Source organism: Ceratotherium simum, chromosome 37 (genome assembly GCF_057802395.1).
Source record: "Ceratotherium simum simum isolate JZ-2026a chromosome 37, ASM5780239v1, whole genome shotgun sequence".
In the NCBI taxonomy this organism is placed as follows: domain Eukaryota; kingdom Metazoa; phylum Chordata; class Mammalia; order Perissodactyla; family Rhinocerotidae; genus Ceratotherium; species Ceratotherium simum.
The window spans coordinates 29,361,699-29,378,195 of NC_141936.1; the positions used below are offsets into that span (position 1 = coordinate 29,361,699).

The 16,497-nt window shown below is 39.0% G+C and overlaps 1 protein-coding gene and 1 pseudogene across 1 annotated transcript; both read left to right on the forward strand.

The window, feature by feature from the left end:
• Positions 1–228: 228 nt before the first annotated feature.
• Positions 229–1,887, forward strand: LOC101393970 (olfactory receptor 2T35-like; annotated as a pseudogene).
• A 9,954-nt stretch (positions 1,888–11,841) lies between these two features.
• Positions 11,842–12,801, forward strand: LOC101394722 (olfactory receptor 2T11). Its single transcript, XM_004427494.3, has one exon. The coding sequence runs from the start codon at positions 11,842–11,844 to the stop codon at positions 12,799–12,801; it is 960 nt and encodes a 319-aa protein (XP_004427551.2).
• The last annotated feature ends 3,696 nt before the right edge of the window (positions 12,802–16,497 follow it).

The window sequence follows — 16,497 nt, forward strand, 5'->3', positions numbered from 1 at the left end:
CAACAATTTAAGAGAAGTTTAGGCCACTGTGGAGTGATGTGAGCCAGTATTAAGTCATAAAATCTTAGCCCACTCCATGATGCCAACCAGAAAGACTGCTCTGATGATAAACCCAAACTCCTGCTGGTGGAATGAAGTTTATGGTGGTCCTTACTCGAGATTCATCACCCTAAGTTATCCTGTGAGAACAAAGAGACCAAACTGGTTAAAGGGACCTGAGCCTAAATCATGAACTCCTTTGGTAGCACATCTGACCAAAGCTCAGTGGACTCGGACCCTCAAGTTAGGTTAGTAGCACCACCTTGCTAATCCTTGATGTTCCAACCATTCACAAAGCTGTTTAGTAATAACAGCAGCCAAAAAGTTTAAATTTATAGAGATTTATTTGCTTCATGTTTATTTCCTATCAATTTATGAAATCACGAATGTATGTCTATGTATGATCTTAACAATGTAATTATCTTAATGGCTGAGAACAATTTAAATTCAATCAACCTATGAATATTGATTGCAAGGCAATACGGAGAGGAAGGCACAGTTAGCAACCTCAGGAACTATCCGATCTAAAGTGATAAGATTATAGATCATATATAGAAGATGGTTCAAAATAAAAATAAAGCAAGCTCTAAAAGTGATAATGTATGAGCTATTACATTTATATCTCACATCCATCCTAGAGGGATATAAACCTATTATAACATTTCACAGATGATGAAATTGAGTTAGTTTATAAATTAATCTGTCCAATGTCACACAGGTCATTAATGTTGAAACCAGGATTCAATATGATTCTGAAGACTATGTTCTTTTCTTTATCCCACACTGCTTCTGACATCCTATTCGTGATGGCCTCTCACTAAGGATCAGATTATTAACTAATCCACCCATATTTTGCCTGTGGAGTCCGAGGAGGAACCATGTGACATAGGAAAGGAGGCCATTCTCCAGAACTCCACTGACTTTATCCTCTTGGGCCTTATCACCCATCCCACGTTCCCTGGGCTTATCTTTGCAGTGGTGTTCTCCATCTTTTTGGTGGCTGTAATGGCCAACGTGGTCATGATTCTGCTCATCCATGTGGACTCTCACCTCCACAGGCCTGTGTACTTCTTGCTCTGCCAGCTCTCCATCATAGACGCAGTCTACATCTGCATCACTGTCCCTGAGATGCTGCAGGACCTTCTGTCCAAGGAGAAGAAGATCTCCTTTCTGGGCTGTGCTCTTCAGATATTCCTCTGATTGGAGGGGAATTTTTCCTACTGGGCCTCATGGCCTCTGACTGGTATGTGGCTGTATGTAACTCCCTTAGGTACCCTCTCCTCATGAACCACAGAATTTACTTTCTCATGGTGGTGAGGTCCTGGGTTGGTGGCTCCTTGGATGGATTCATGCTGACCCCCTTCACCATGAGTTTCCCCTACTGCGGGTCCTGAGAGATCATCATTTTTTCTGTGAGATCCCAGTGGTGCTGAAACTGTCATGTATTGACATGTCACTCCATGAGACCCTGATGTACGCCTGCTGTGTCTTATGCCGCTCAAACGTATACCCATCACCATTGTCCCCTATATGTGCATCCTGCTCACCATCCATCAGATGAACTCTACCATGTGCCGGCGTAAAGCCCTTGTCACCTGTTCCTCCCATATTATGGTAGTGAGCATTTTCTATGGGGCAGCCATCTACACCAATGTGCTGCCCCATTCCTACCACACATCAGAGAAAGACAAGGTTGTGTCCGCCTTCTACACCATCCTCAGCCCCATGCTCAACTTACTTATCTATAGCTTGAGGAATAAAGATGTGGCCATAGCTCTAAGGAAAGTGCTGGGGAGATGCACCTCCTCCCGGAGAATCAGAGTGGGAGATGTGTCCAGGGAATATTAGAAGAGGCAGGGTATGAACATCCCTGGTACAGTGGCCACACAGTTATTCTAGAAAATATGTTCTTGGTTCTGAAAACTATTCACCATCTGTTTTAACCAGGGAAAAGGGGTTGGATCAGTCAAAGAATAGCGTCTTTCCTGCCCAAAGGACCACTCAGACCAAATATCTAATAAGTAAGCAATGATTGTTTATTAGTAGAGATATACAAAATTAGGCTGAAATAGCTACAGCGAAAGAAAATCAGTAAAATATGAGAATACAAGAATGGGAAAATGAAAGTAACATCAAACCGGGTACTCACAACATCCACGTCTTTAGCTGGGGGACCCAACAGCATGGCCAGGCGGGGAGTGCTGGTTGAGAGAAAGGATCCCAGGCAAGGCGTCCCCTATGCAGGTGAGACTCCCACCCAGGCAATGCTAAGCAAGGATTTTTATTTAGGATTTTGTCAAGGGCCCATACTGGAACATCTGGTGTTTCTTTTCCTTAGATGTTAGGTGTTATCTAGTGTGTCCGTGCACTGTTACTCCCGGTAATTGTCCGGAGGACACAAATGGCCAGTCTGTGCCTGCTCCTAGTGTTCGCAGAGTCTTGAGACATAAACAATTGCAGTTTGTATTGTGGGAGAAGAGCCAGTTCCCATCACAAGCTGCTGCTTTGTATCTTTTCAGTGCAGATGGTTTCTGAGGGTCATGGAGTGGCCATCATGGCTTCATTCATGTCAATTCACCATCATTCTAACAATCCTGAATTATCAACGGTAAAATCATCCCAGTGCAGGCATCATTTAAGAACTACAGCCAGAGGTGGCAAACACCTCAGCATTAGCCAACTTGCTTATCTGGATTCACCAAAAAACATTTTCCAGTGAGCATTCTCTTCAAGTAGCACTATAAACGAGGCAGGCCAATATCTCTTTGAAGAGATCCAAGTAAATATGTTACATGTGTTCATGTGACTTTTGTGTTTGTACTGCTGACCAACTTTTGAACAGAAATTGCAAGGAGCAGTCACCATGTCCTTCATGATTTAATGTCAAACATTCAGTACAAATTAAATATTTTCTAATGATAACAGTGTAACAGCTTTATTTAGACAATTTTTATAAAGACAATTCAATTATATCTGGAGTTCTGTACTTTTTTTTTTTTGCCCTGAGGAAGATTCTTCCTGAGCTAACATCTGTGCCCGTCTTCCTCTATTTTGCATGTGGGTAGCTGCCACAGCATGTCTGACTAGTGATATAGGTCTGCACCTGGGATCCGATCCCGGCAACCCAGGCTGCTGAAGCAGATCTTGCTGAATTTAGCCACTATGTTACAGGGCTGGCCCTTGGGTTCTGTATTCCTAGTCACTTTTTATGAATGTCTGTGTTCTCTAACCACTAAAATTGAGACTATGGGCGATTATCATGCCTTTTTTCACATAGAGTCTAATATGTTCCTGGAAATCAATAAACATTTACTGATTGATTAAAACTTGATTTCTGTCATTAAGATAGTAACAGAGCTACAATCCTTCAAAAACTTCATGCATGCCTTAATATTACGGTATAGATAACCATAAAATAAATAAATCAAGACATTTCATTGGCTAACTCAGCTCCCTTGGTCAATGCTCCTTTTCTCAATCTCTCCTGCTGGTATACTGGCAGACAAATATTTCTTCTTTTAATTAGCTTTTGGTTAATTGTGGTGTTTTGATAAATGCAGGGCTTTGATAAAATATTAACTAAATGAAGACTACACTCACAGACCCTATTCTATCTACTTACCTAATTTTAACTTTCTACTGCATGTAAGATCCTAAAATATGACAAATAAAAGTTTTTATTCACGTGGTGTTTATTTTCTCTATCAATAGAAGGCTTAGAAAGTGTTGGACACATTTTTGAGTGGTTTCATAGTTGACAAAGACTAAGAAAATGTTACTCAGCCCTATGCTATTCTAGTGTCAACATAGAGGAAAAATATTTCCTCCATAGATGTTGATGTAAGTAAAACATATTCTCGTCAATATGCCATTCACAATGTTAATTTTGCCTTGGAAGTTTCCTAATAACTTGATCTTACCCTGAAATCAAACAAACAAATAGAAAAGAGGTGGAAGAATGGCTTGGATGGATAAATCTCTTCAAGTGGAGGAACTGGATTTATTTATAAAATACCCACAACGTTTTTTTTTTTTTCTGTGAGAAAGATCAACCCATCTTCGTCTACTTTGTATGGGACACCGCCACAGCATGGCGTGACAAGTGGTGCATCGGTGCGCACCTGGGATCTGAACCTGGTCTTTTCCTCCACAGAATCTTTCACTTTGCACTTCTCATTATTTCCCTCTACCCTGGCATTTGTGTCTTCTTTCCCATTTCCTCAGAGTCCAGCCTGGACCTGGGTTGCTATATATTAATGTCTAATAGGGCTTTTTTTCTCACATTTGCAAGATGAATCCTTTGCACATTTAACAAGGGCATTTAACTTACTAAATATTTCAAAATTATCTGAAAAACAAAAGATAAGGGAGCACATTTAGATGACTTCCTAGAAATATCATAGGAGTTAGTGATTGGGGCAGGGGAAGAGGGAACTTCTGTGACATGATGTTGTTAACAGTCTATTCCCCACCTCAATGGTGGTCGCATGGATGTGCTCACTTTGTGATAATTTATCAGTCTCATCACTTCTGATGTTTGCACTTTTCTGTTGTATGCTATACTTCAATATAATTTAATTTTTTTTACCACTTCATATATATTGTGGATGTCCTCTCCCCTCACTGGCAAGACTGGTCTTATCTCACAAGGGATAAGCAAGGATTTTTCCCCAGTCATTGTGCCAAATTATTATATAAGATAATGTATGGTCACCAGATTTCCCTCCTTATTAAAAATATATTAACTTGAGAAAGACGGTTATAAATTAAAATAATTTAAAAATTTTCAAACAATGTCTGTTGTATTTCAAAACAATGCCAGTTGACACAAGATGTCAGGTACTGTTCTAGATTATGGAGAAAAGATGAAGGGAAAACCGTCCTCATTTTTCAAAGCACATTCAACTACATTATGTGATTTTGGTTCTGATCATCACAAAGTCCTAGCAAGTATCTGGAGAAGGAATTAGCCTCGGGGGATGGAGAAGCTGATGCCCAGAGCAAATTATAGACTCTCCCAAGCAAGAGGCAGACGGGAGCCTCAGAACCACGTCTTCTGACTTCTGGCGTGGGATTTTTGTGCCAAACCTTGCTATTAATCGATTGAAAAGAGAGAAGCACATGGCACAATGTGCAGCTTGTTAATCCTCATAGTGACGTGGGGAAGAAAAACCCTCTGGGAGTAACATGTTGATAAATCCATGTTCATTTTCTGTTGGATGCCAGCTGGTCTGGTCTACCAAGAACTTGATGATCCTTGGTGAGGGACAGGCAGACCCTTGTGGGGTCTTCCTGTAGGTGAGAGATATGGATATAAAATTAACTGAACCCTTGCTTCCACACATTTATTTTATTTATACAATAAATTTTTAAAAGTATGTTTATATAATGTAAAAATTGTAATAGTTGATAGTATAAAGTCTACTTATTAAATACTTTCTTAAATGCTTTATTAAATACCCAGGAAGGTTTCAGACATGAAGGAGTGATGGAGAAAATGAAAGTGTTCGGATGATCATTTAGCATGGAGAAGGGAATGCAGACCTCTGTCACCTAGAACACGACATTACGTCCCTGCCCAGTTAGACTAAGTGAAGTTCTGGTAATGAAGTCTGACAATAATGTGAATACAAAATGTTTGAAACATCAGATCCTGACTCTACACACAAGTGATTTACATGAGGCAGGAAAATTGTACTAATGGTTAATTTCATGGCATTGAAAGGCTATTTGACTAAAACAACATGCTTACTCACAAATATATAATTAGCTAAGGCCAGAGCATTTTTTATTTTTTTTTCAGATGGAACTGTGTTGGGAATAGATCTTGTCAAACCCGAATGTCTACCATGGTCTCGTCACACATTTGCCAACAGCTCAGTGAGTTCTCCCTTCAAAATCCTGGGGATTCAAAGTTCAAGAACGTATTTAAGGTTTCTGCTTCTGCTATATTGCTTTGGTTTACACAACTAACTACACATGTAAAGGTGATAAATACCTGTAGCATCAGCTCAGACTATCCCATATTGCTTTACCTCATTTTCTTTCATTAGATTTTTAAGATTACTCAATTATTTTAGATTCTACTCATCACATAAGCAAGGACAGGACCTTGATTTTTTTCCTTGATGTATCCCAAGCACCAAGAAATTTTCCTGATGTACAAAGTGTGTTAAAAAATTATTAGTTGAGTGAATGAATGGATGAATGCCATGTTATTTTAGAAGGCTTAGCATTCGGATATAACAATTTACATATCTATATAATTCTTTTTTTCCCTTTTTCTGAGAAATCCAGGTTTGAAGAGTTGCAGTGGAAACTGAAAGTCAAAGAAATTAGATGACTTTTACGAGCTCACACAGAATTACATGTCAAGGGTGAAGCTGGAACCAGAAGAACTATACTTCAATTCTTTCCAACTTCACTGATTCTGATATCATTTCTATTCAAGTATTTTAAAATCTTGGCTCCTTCAAAGAAATATCATTGGCTTTTGCTAGATTCATCATAGATACCTGTTCATTTTTAGAGCAAATGGGAGGTAAGTGTCATAGGTAGGTATTTGCTCAAGTATGAAGACAAAAAGATGATTTCTTCTTTATTGACTAAAAATTTAGGTGTTAGAATGAGTTTTAGAATTATATACAACAGTATATAATTCTTTATCTAATCAAAACATTATCAAAATTGTTTTTTCCTGACTTTCCATAGTGTTTAACTGCAATGTGCAGTTGTTTTAAAGAATACCAATAAACCTAAGAAGATAAAATCGGAAAAATTGTTTGAATATAGTTAAAGCCATGTTTCTGGACCTCAGCTTCTGCAGAGCTGATGAAGGTGCAACAGAGATAGCTGCTTCCCTGCCTCCCTGGGGGAACTTCTATGGGAGAAGGAGTGATATAATGTTGACCCAAGTTGGACTGCCTGCAAATGCTAGTCCTTTCTAATTTGAAAGATTGTAAAAATCTGTATCTTTGAGTGTTTTTATGTGCAAGATTACAACATATTTTGTGCACGTATTAAGTAGTTTCAGTCTCAAGAAAGAGAACTAAGCCAATGCTAGTTTTTAAAATGATAATGAATGCCTTTATAATCTTAGATTTATAATCTAAAAAATTATAAATTATAATATTTTTTCCTATAATGTCTTCTTTATGTATTGGGAAAATTAGGCTTGAAAGAATTAAAGTAACTAAAACCAAGTGATATATACTGTCCATTTTCAAATTCATTAATTAATAACTTTTTCACATTCTAGAGCCTGTTCTTTTTTCACTATTACTAAAAGTAGAGAGATATTTATTGTGAATGAAGGGAGATCCTAAAAATTGTAGCCAACATTTCAGTAACATTATTATGGGCCATAGATTATTATGAGGGCCTTACATAGAATTCTCAGTAAACACTCTGAAGTCAGGGGCTGCTCTGATGCCCATTTTTTCAATAAGGAGCTTGATGAACAACTTGCCCAGCATCATATGGCCAGTAAGTGACAGACCCTGGATTTCACCCAGTCTATTGAGGTCCAGATTCTATGCGAAGATGGGATTAAACTGCCAGAGGAGCAAGGGTAAAGTGGCACCACGGAGTGTGGAGTGATTTTGGAGGACTGGGGACTTTACACTAGCAAATTGGAGTTGTTTACACCGACGGGTGAGTCTTGACCATTTCTGGGCATTTTTTTGCATATATTCCTCCTCTAGAGATAAAAAATTATTACTTTTCTGCTTTATTAGTTTTAAAAATTCATATTTTCTGTCATTTATTCTTGAGTGAACTCTGACACTTCCCCTGACATCCTTTAAATTAGGATCCCCACAAGGGAATGGGCATTATCTCCACTAGTCTGCCTATGTACTGGTGGTAAGGCTGGTGAAGGAGTGGGCATAGGCCTATTAGATGAGTTATTATTATGTCTGCTTGGACATAAGAAGTTGCTCTTCGCAGTTGATGATCAGCAGTCAGATTTGCAAGTCAGTGTTTGGGGGATCCTTCTTGGAGTACATTTGGTGCGGATTTTTTATTTTTTGTGGCTCTCAATACAAAACCAAGCATCTGCAGCCAACACATGTTGACGAGACATTGCCGAGGAGTTAGAGAGCATTTTGGATTTCTGGAAATAATTAACTTTATTTTGTTCCTTTGTAAATTTGTTGACACGTTTTGATTCAAATTTTCCTTGAATGTAATTTGACCTCACAGCCTGTATTCATTTGACTCATCTTAGCTGGTTGCAAACTTATCTGATGCTTAAAAAGATAATGCGCATGTAGGGGTCAGTTGAGTGTAGTGGTAGAAACTGTGGAGAGCAAAGTCGAGCCTCTTGCCCTGTCTGTTCCTCAGTTCCTCCAAACTTGAGAGAGTGATAATTGCAATAATTGACTGCATAAGAAGTGCAGTGGAAAGAGCCTACATCAAAACACTGGAGCATGTGGAACGAAGCCTGGCACACAGTGAGCACTGCAGGGGTGCAGACTAATTTATTATTAGCAACTTTCCTCAATTATGCTTATGTTTAAAAGCTGATAAAATTATTTACTTGTACAATAGTTTCCTGTGACTACTGTATCAAATTACCACAAACTCAGTGGTTTAAAATGACACAGATTTATTATCTTACAGTTTTGGAGGTCACAAATCCAGATTAGTCATGCTGGGCTAAAATCAAAGTATCAGGAGGGCTACACTCAGTTCTGAAGACTTTAGGGGAAAATCTGTTTCCTAGCCTTTTTCAGTTTCTAGAGACCACACACAGTCCTTGCTTCATGATCCCCTTCATCTTCAAAGCCAGCATCTGAATCACTCTGACCTTTGCTTCCAATGTCACATCTCTTCCTCTGACTCCTGCCTCCCTCTTTCTCGCCTGCCTCTTATAAGGGTCCTTGTGATTACATTGGGCTTAACAGAACATTTTAGGATTCTCTCCTTGTCTCACCATCCCTAACTTAATCATATCTACAAAGTCCTTTTTGTCAAATAAGGGAGCATATTTACAGGTTCTGAGGATTAGGATATGGGGATCTTTGCAGGTGGTAGAGGTGCATTCTTTTGCCTACCACAATTGGTTTAATTAACACTAAGGTAAATCTATCATCATTTTACTAAATTTAATGAAATATAAAATTAATAGTAGCATGTTTTAAGATGTAATTTTCCTGATAATGGAAAATAAATGGAAACTTGCTGCTAAGAAAAATCATGCATAATGATTCTTGTCATTTCATCTGTTTAACATAGGGTAAGTTCAAACTATATTATTAACATCCACCATACAACCTTTAGAGAGACAATAATATCTGAAGCTGCAGTCATCTTTTACACAACAACTGGGACTAACTGAATTAACAGCTGTCACAGCAAGGGTAGATTCAGAAGAGAGAAAAAGTGGTGAGTCCTTGTTTACTGTAAATTTTGGTAACATCTGACTCTGTCTAAAATAGTACATTGATTTTAAGTCACAGAGCGCTTATCTCAAATGTGTATATGTAAAACCTCAATGATTTAATGTGAAATTTGTATTACTGCTTGATCTTAGAGACTTGTGATGTATTTCTGTTTCCTAGAACTAAGTTCCTTATTAGAAAATATGAATAGATCCTATTTTATGACAACTTTACTTTGGATTGAAGAATAACACAAGGACCTGGCTTTAAAAAAATTATTTCCCTTTAGCACATTTACAGAACACATCCAGAAGTATTTTAAAGGAATTCTTCTAGCAGTATACTATCTTTAAAAGCATAAAAAATAAACAGTTTACATTTCTTTAACTGCATATATTTAATAATCATTCATTTAAATATTTGACAATATTTGCCATGTACCAGGCATTGTTTTATATTCTGGAAGGAGACAGTATCAACATATGTGAACATCCTTGCTCATATAGAGCTTTCTTTCTAGCTTCAGGAGACAAGATAAAATAAAGTGAACACATCCTATGTCAGATGGTGTTAAGAAATGTGAAAAAAAAGATAAAGTCATCAACTCTTACCAGAATAGGCCTCTCTGAAAGGTGGGTTTTGAACAAAGCCCTGAAAGACATGAGGGGGTGACCACACACAGACGTGGGGAGGACCCTGGCCTGGGTTACAGCAGAGGCAAAGACCATGGGCGGAGGACTCCCCCAGAGTGGGGCCAAGGGTCAGCAAGGAGGCCAGGGGGCTGCAGCACCAGGGCCAACACACCGGAGGGGGCAGGAGATGATTTCAGAGGATGAAGGGTCACAACATGATGGGCCCTGAAGTGGGATATGAAGTGCCAGAGCAGAGTTTTGAGCACAGAGAGATCTGGTCTGATGTAGGTTTCTCAAGATAACTTTGATCTGCTGAGATAAGACTAAAAGCGTACAAGAGAGAGAATCAGGAGACAGTGCAGAAGCTACTGGAATAACCTAGGTGAAACATGATGACCAGAACATTTCATTCATGAAGCCCCAACAAATATCTTAGCCATTTTTTACATTGTCATTTATGATAAGAAATATATATTTGGTCTTTGTTCCCATTCCTGGCACAGAGCTCCTAAAACCATCAAAACTTCATGAGTAAAAAGAGCTATGCAGGTGTCTTTCATTATTCATAATAAGCTCCTTCCAACCACACCTGAATTTATGTTATGAGATGACTTATGGAAAGGATGGGAACTGTTTGCCAGGGAATTAACCATATGATTAGAGGTTTAGAACTTTTACACTCCACCTCCCAGATCTCCAAGGAGAGGGGAGGGGTTACAGGTTTAATTAATCACCAATGGCCAAGGATTTAATCAGTCATGCCTAAAGAATGAATCCCCACAAAAGTCCAAAAGAAGAGCATTCAGAGAGCTAGCTTAGTGAACAGGTAGAGGTGCTAGGAGGGTAGCATACCCTGAGAGGGAAAAAAATTTCCACACCCCTTCCCACATGCCTTACCCTATGCATCTCTTCCACCTGGTTGTTCCTGAGTTACATACTAGTCAATCTAGTAAGTAAAATCTTTTCTTGAGTTCTATGAAACACTCTAAAATATTAATTGAACCCAGGAAAGGGGTCAGGGGAACATCTGACTTATATCCGGTGGTTCAGAAGCATAGGTGACAACCTATACTTGTAAGTGTCCTCTGAAGTGAATGCCAGTGTTGTGGGACTGAGCCCTTAACCTGTGGGATATCAGGCTATATCCAGGTGGATAGTGTGAGAATTGAATTAAATTGTAAGACACCCAGCCGATGTCTGAAGAGCTAGAGATTGCTTGGTACAGGGAAGAAACCCCCACACACTTGGTGACCAGAGTGTCAGAAGTTAAGTACTGAGACTAGAAGACACACTTAAGGTGTTGTTTTCTTTATAACCTTCACTTCTTAAGTATTCATTTTGCTCACTTTTAGCCATTCAGATAATCAATGCATCAGTCATCCTGTTCTCCAACCAGTGTTTACTTAGCCCAACTATGGATTGGACAACATTCTGGATGCAAGAAATGCAGAATGAATAGGACAGATATAGTTAAAACTTTACTCCAGGGATAGCAAAATTAACTGTATTACGCATCTAGTATAACCTATATGTTGCAGCCTGAACATGAACACAATATAAAAAGCATTGTTCTCCAACAAAGAGAAACAGATCTACAGTTACTGATTTATGATGTGTCTCTTGGTCTGTTTGTCTTTCTCTAGCATTCTGCCTTGGAAAATTTCATCCTGGCTAGTACCCTCTGATGTGTCATCTCCTTTGTGAGCTTCTCCCATATTGAAAGTGTTTATTCTCCCTTTCCTTCTTGGTCTTTGTGGTTTCCTGCTCCCGTGGAGCTGTCGTAGTCAATGTCAATGAAGAACGGAACTTCATCCTCTGACTTTATCCTCCTAGGGCTTCTGGTGAACAGTAAAGCTACAGTGATTGTCTTTGCTGTTATTTTTGCTGTTTTCGTGGTAGCTGTAATTGCAAATTTGGTCATGATAGTCTTGATTTGGGTGGACTCCCGCCTCCACACCCCCATGTATTTTCTGCTCAGCCAGCTGTCCATCATGGACACTCTTTTCATTTGTACCACTGTCCCAAAACTCCTGATTGACATGTTTTCTATAGAGAAGACCATTTCCTTTGTGGCCTGTGGGATACAGATCTTCCTCTACTTGACCATGATTGGCTCAGAGTTCTTCCTCTTGGGCCTCATGGCCTATGACCGCTACGTGGCTGTTTGTAACCCTCTTAGGTACCCAGTCCTGATGAACCGCAGGGTATGTCTTCTGCTGGCTGCTGGTGCCTGGTTTGGTGGGTCCCTGGATGGCTTTCTGCTCACCCCCATCACCATGAGTTTTCCCTACTGTGGCTCCCACAGTGTCAACCACTTCTTCTGTGAGATCCCTGCAGTTCTCAGACTGGCCTGTGCTGACACATCCCTGTATGAAACCCTGATGTACATCTGCTGTGTACTCATGTTGCTCATCCCCATCTCTATTATCTCAACTTCTTACTCTCTCATCTTGTTAACTGTCCACCGCATGCGCTCTGCTGAAGGCCGAAAAAAGGCCTTTACCACTTGTTCCTCCCACTTGATTGTAGTCAGCATTTTCTACGGGGCTGCCTTCTATACTCATGTGCTGCCCCAGTCATTCCACACCCCTGAGCAGGACAAGGTTGTCTCAGCTTTCTATACTATCATCACACCCATGCTCAATCCTCTCATTTACAGCCTCAGAAACAAGGATGTCATGGGGGCATTTAAAAAATTATTTGCACAATGCTCATCTGCTCAGAAAGTATCCACAAGTGATGCTTAGAGATTCAATAATGTGAAAATAAGTCTTCCTCAGAACATTCTCTATGTGTCCTGTTTCACAAGAGACTATTTAGTCAGCTATCGAAGATTACTTACAATTGGCAGTTAAGAAGATTTACCTTGTCTTGTTTCTTGCTCTCAGGGAGAGGAAACCAAAGATGTTTCATTAGTTATACAGAGACATTTTTGCAAAAAAAGGAAGAGCAGATATTAGAGTTCACAGCAACTCTTTCCAAGTCCCCTTCACACTTAACTGATGGTTAAAGAAAGCTACAAAATTTTGTTGTCAAAAATCCTGCTGAAAATAGTGACTGTCAAATACTAGGCCACTAAATAGTAGTTGAGCTTAACTAAACTGACTGTGAATATTGAATATCCAAGCATTGCACATTTCCTCAAAGAGAATAGACTCTACACAATGGAATACTACTCAGCCATAGGAAACGATGAAATCCAGTCATTTGTGACAACATGGTTGGACATTGAGGGTATTATGCAAAGTGAAATAAGTCAGAGGCAGAAGGTCAAATACCGTATGCTTTCCTTCATTAAGTAGTAGATAATAACAACAATAAACAAACACATAGGGACAGAGATTGGATTGGTGGTTACCAGAGGGGAAGGGGGGAGGGAGGGGGCGAAAGGGATAATTCGGCACATGTGTGTGGTGCTGTGTTGTAATTAGATTACATGATGTAATCTATGCATAAATAGACGTATAATGATGTACACCTGAAATTTATACAATGTTATAAACCAATGTTACTTCAATAAACAAAAAATTAAAAAAAAGAGAATAGACTCTACTATTTAACATCAAAGAGCAATACTGTGCCTTCTTCTGTGTTGTTTTAACAGCAGAGTTCTAAGAAGGGTCAAGTCTATGGGAAGAAAATTTACCTTGTTCAACTCTGTGTGAGTCCACAGCAGGACCTGGAAACATTTTTAGTTTTGTTCAGAGTGAGATGGGAAGCACTTGAAGAATTTTCTGTAGACATGTAACTTGATAAGATGTACATTTTTAGAAGGATCAGTACATCCATATTGCGGAAAATAGAGCAGGGAGCTAGGTGGAATGTAGGAAGACAACTTAGAAAATTTCAAATGAGAGACAAAGACGGATTGATTGGGGTAGTGAGACAACCACATTTAGCTCATAAGAAAGAATATAGAATGAGAGATAATTCAATGTTTTGGGCTCAAGAAAAAGCAAAATGAAATTTCTATTTATTGAGATTTTGAAAACTTCCAGAGTGGCAGGATTACATAGAGAAATCAAGAATTCAATTCTTGAGATACATTTGAAATGCCTATTTGATATGTGAAGCCAATTGGGGTTCTGTTTAGAGTTCTGGACTGAAGATTTAAATATAGTCATCTAGAATAGAAAGAATATTTAAAGCCATAGGATTATTTGAGATCACTTAGGTAAGAGTAAAATTTTGAGACTGAGACCTGAGGCAACTGTGGTCAGTTGGGAAGCAAGTGAGACATGAGGTACAGATTAACAGGTAAGAAGCAATATCTCAGATACAAGTGAAGAAACATTCAAAGATGGAGAGCACAATCAACTGCAACAGGTGCAGTTTTTTGTTGAATTACAATGAGAACTGAGAGCTGACCATTGTATTTGGATGGGGTTGTGCTCATAGAAGATTCATGGTAAAATAGAGAAAGAGAAAGTGAGCAAGATTTGCTTCCACTGCTTCTACAGACTTAGCATTCCTTATGTGTGTAAAAAGATGTTGTATTCATTTATGATTTTCCAGTGCCTAAAATTTCCGGCATATAATAGGTGCTCACCACTGTTTGTTTCAATGAATTTATCTCTGTGAAATTAAAGGCTGTATAACCAACATTCTTGCTGATGTGGAGCTTACTGTATAACACAGTGTGATTTGGAATCATAAGATAACAACCTGTACCTTCAACATATTAATTATTTAAATTTAGGAGTTAAAGGCACCCCCAACAATACATCCAGTCTTTAATCTGGTCTCTGTGAGGGCTTCTCTGGTGACAAATTGGATTCCCACTTAGTATCAAACAATGTCCTTACTGTAAGCTTTAAATTGCACTCGGTGAACATCTTTGTGTTTCAATAGATTTTATTAAAATTTTCTGACTTCTATCTTTGTGGATGTCCAATAGGTGATCGTTCAGCATTTACTCTTATGTTTTAGTTTTTTTCCTATTCATGTTTAAATATTTTTAAATCACCTCTATGCCATAAAACCAATTTCAGAAGCAAATTAAAGAGGCCTTAAGATCATAGGTTTGCAGTTACACTCATTGGTGTTTGAATCTTGGCTTTTCTTACTTCTGAGCTGTGTATCCTTAGACATGTTACCTAACCTCTCTGTACCACAGCTTTCTGTTTTGAAAATAAAGAAAGGGGAGAGGCTTCTTACAACAGAGATTTTATGAGTCTGTGACTGTTGCTTCCTGAGGTAAAGGCGTTCTGCCTTTGTCATCTGGTCTCTTAGCATCCTTCTGTGTGTTCTCAAAGTACAGCTTTCACCAGGAGCATTTCTTGACTCGTCAAGTAGCTTATACCTCAGGTACTGAACTCATTTGTGATTGATTCTGAGATTTATATTTCTCCCCTTTATCCCTTACATTGAGGATCTGTTTCCACAGGGATGAGAAATCTATATGTTAATAAAAAAGTCCCTAAAGGGTCATTTTCTGATTCTGTGTAGACCTCTGATAGCTGTTACTATGGGACCAGTTTGGCATCACCCATCTGCCACCTTGTAGATAATTAACATGACGTTATTCTAAAACTACACAGTATGTTCTTGGTATATTTCTTTAAAAAGCCTGTATGGGCCGGCCCCGTGGCTTGGTGGTTAAGTGAGCGCGCTCCACTGCTGGCGACCCTGGTTCGGATCCCGGGCTCGCACCGACGCGCTGCTTCTCCGGCCATGCTGAGGCCGCGTCCCACATACAGCAACTAGAAGGATGTGCAGCTACGACACACAGCTATCTACTGGGGCTTTGGGGGGAAAAATAAATAAATAAAATCTTTAAAAAAAAAAAAAAAAAAAAAGCCTGTATGATTAGGGGAATAAAATAAACAAACAAAAGGAACTACAACAAAAGGATATTAAAGAGACTTTTTAAGGACTGATGTTGATTTTGTTTTCCTTTTTGTCATTAAATATTTTCTGCAGAAAGCAGATTTTTGGTTGACATCATCATCATTATCAGAGGCAGTATTCTGAGTTTAAGAGCCCAAATGAGCTGAGTCTCAACCCCAGTTCCACGATTAATGGCTTTGGGAAAGTCACTTAACCTCTTTGTGACTCAGTTTCTTTATTTGCATGAGCGTTAAATGTGTCATATAAATGGAACTTTTTCTTGGCTCATAGCTCTTGTTTTAGCTATTATCATCAGCACCATAGTCATTATTATTGTCCCCAGCACCCAGAGCACATTCTGGATCAAGGGCTCAAGCTCTAGAGTGTGAGTCCTATGGGATATGGACAGTTTACTATCCTCAAGTGCCTGGACTCCTCATAGAAAAAATTGGCTCATCATGGCATCCGCCACACTGGACAGGGGAAGGATTAGTTGGAACATTGATATTCTTAGTGGTTCTCTATAAGAGTCCCGAGGTGTGAACTGACATTAATCCATTATGCTTATGTGTGCAGCTACCCTCTCTATCAGGCCCTACTCTTTATATATTCTG

Excerpts from the sequence above, each read along its gene's own strand:
- LOC101394722 (XM_004427494.3), top strand. The coding sequence starts at position 11,842 with ATGTCAATGAAGAACGGAACTTCATCCTCTGACTTTATCCTCCTAGGG.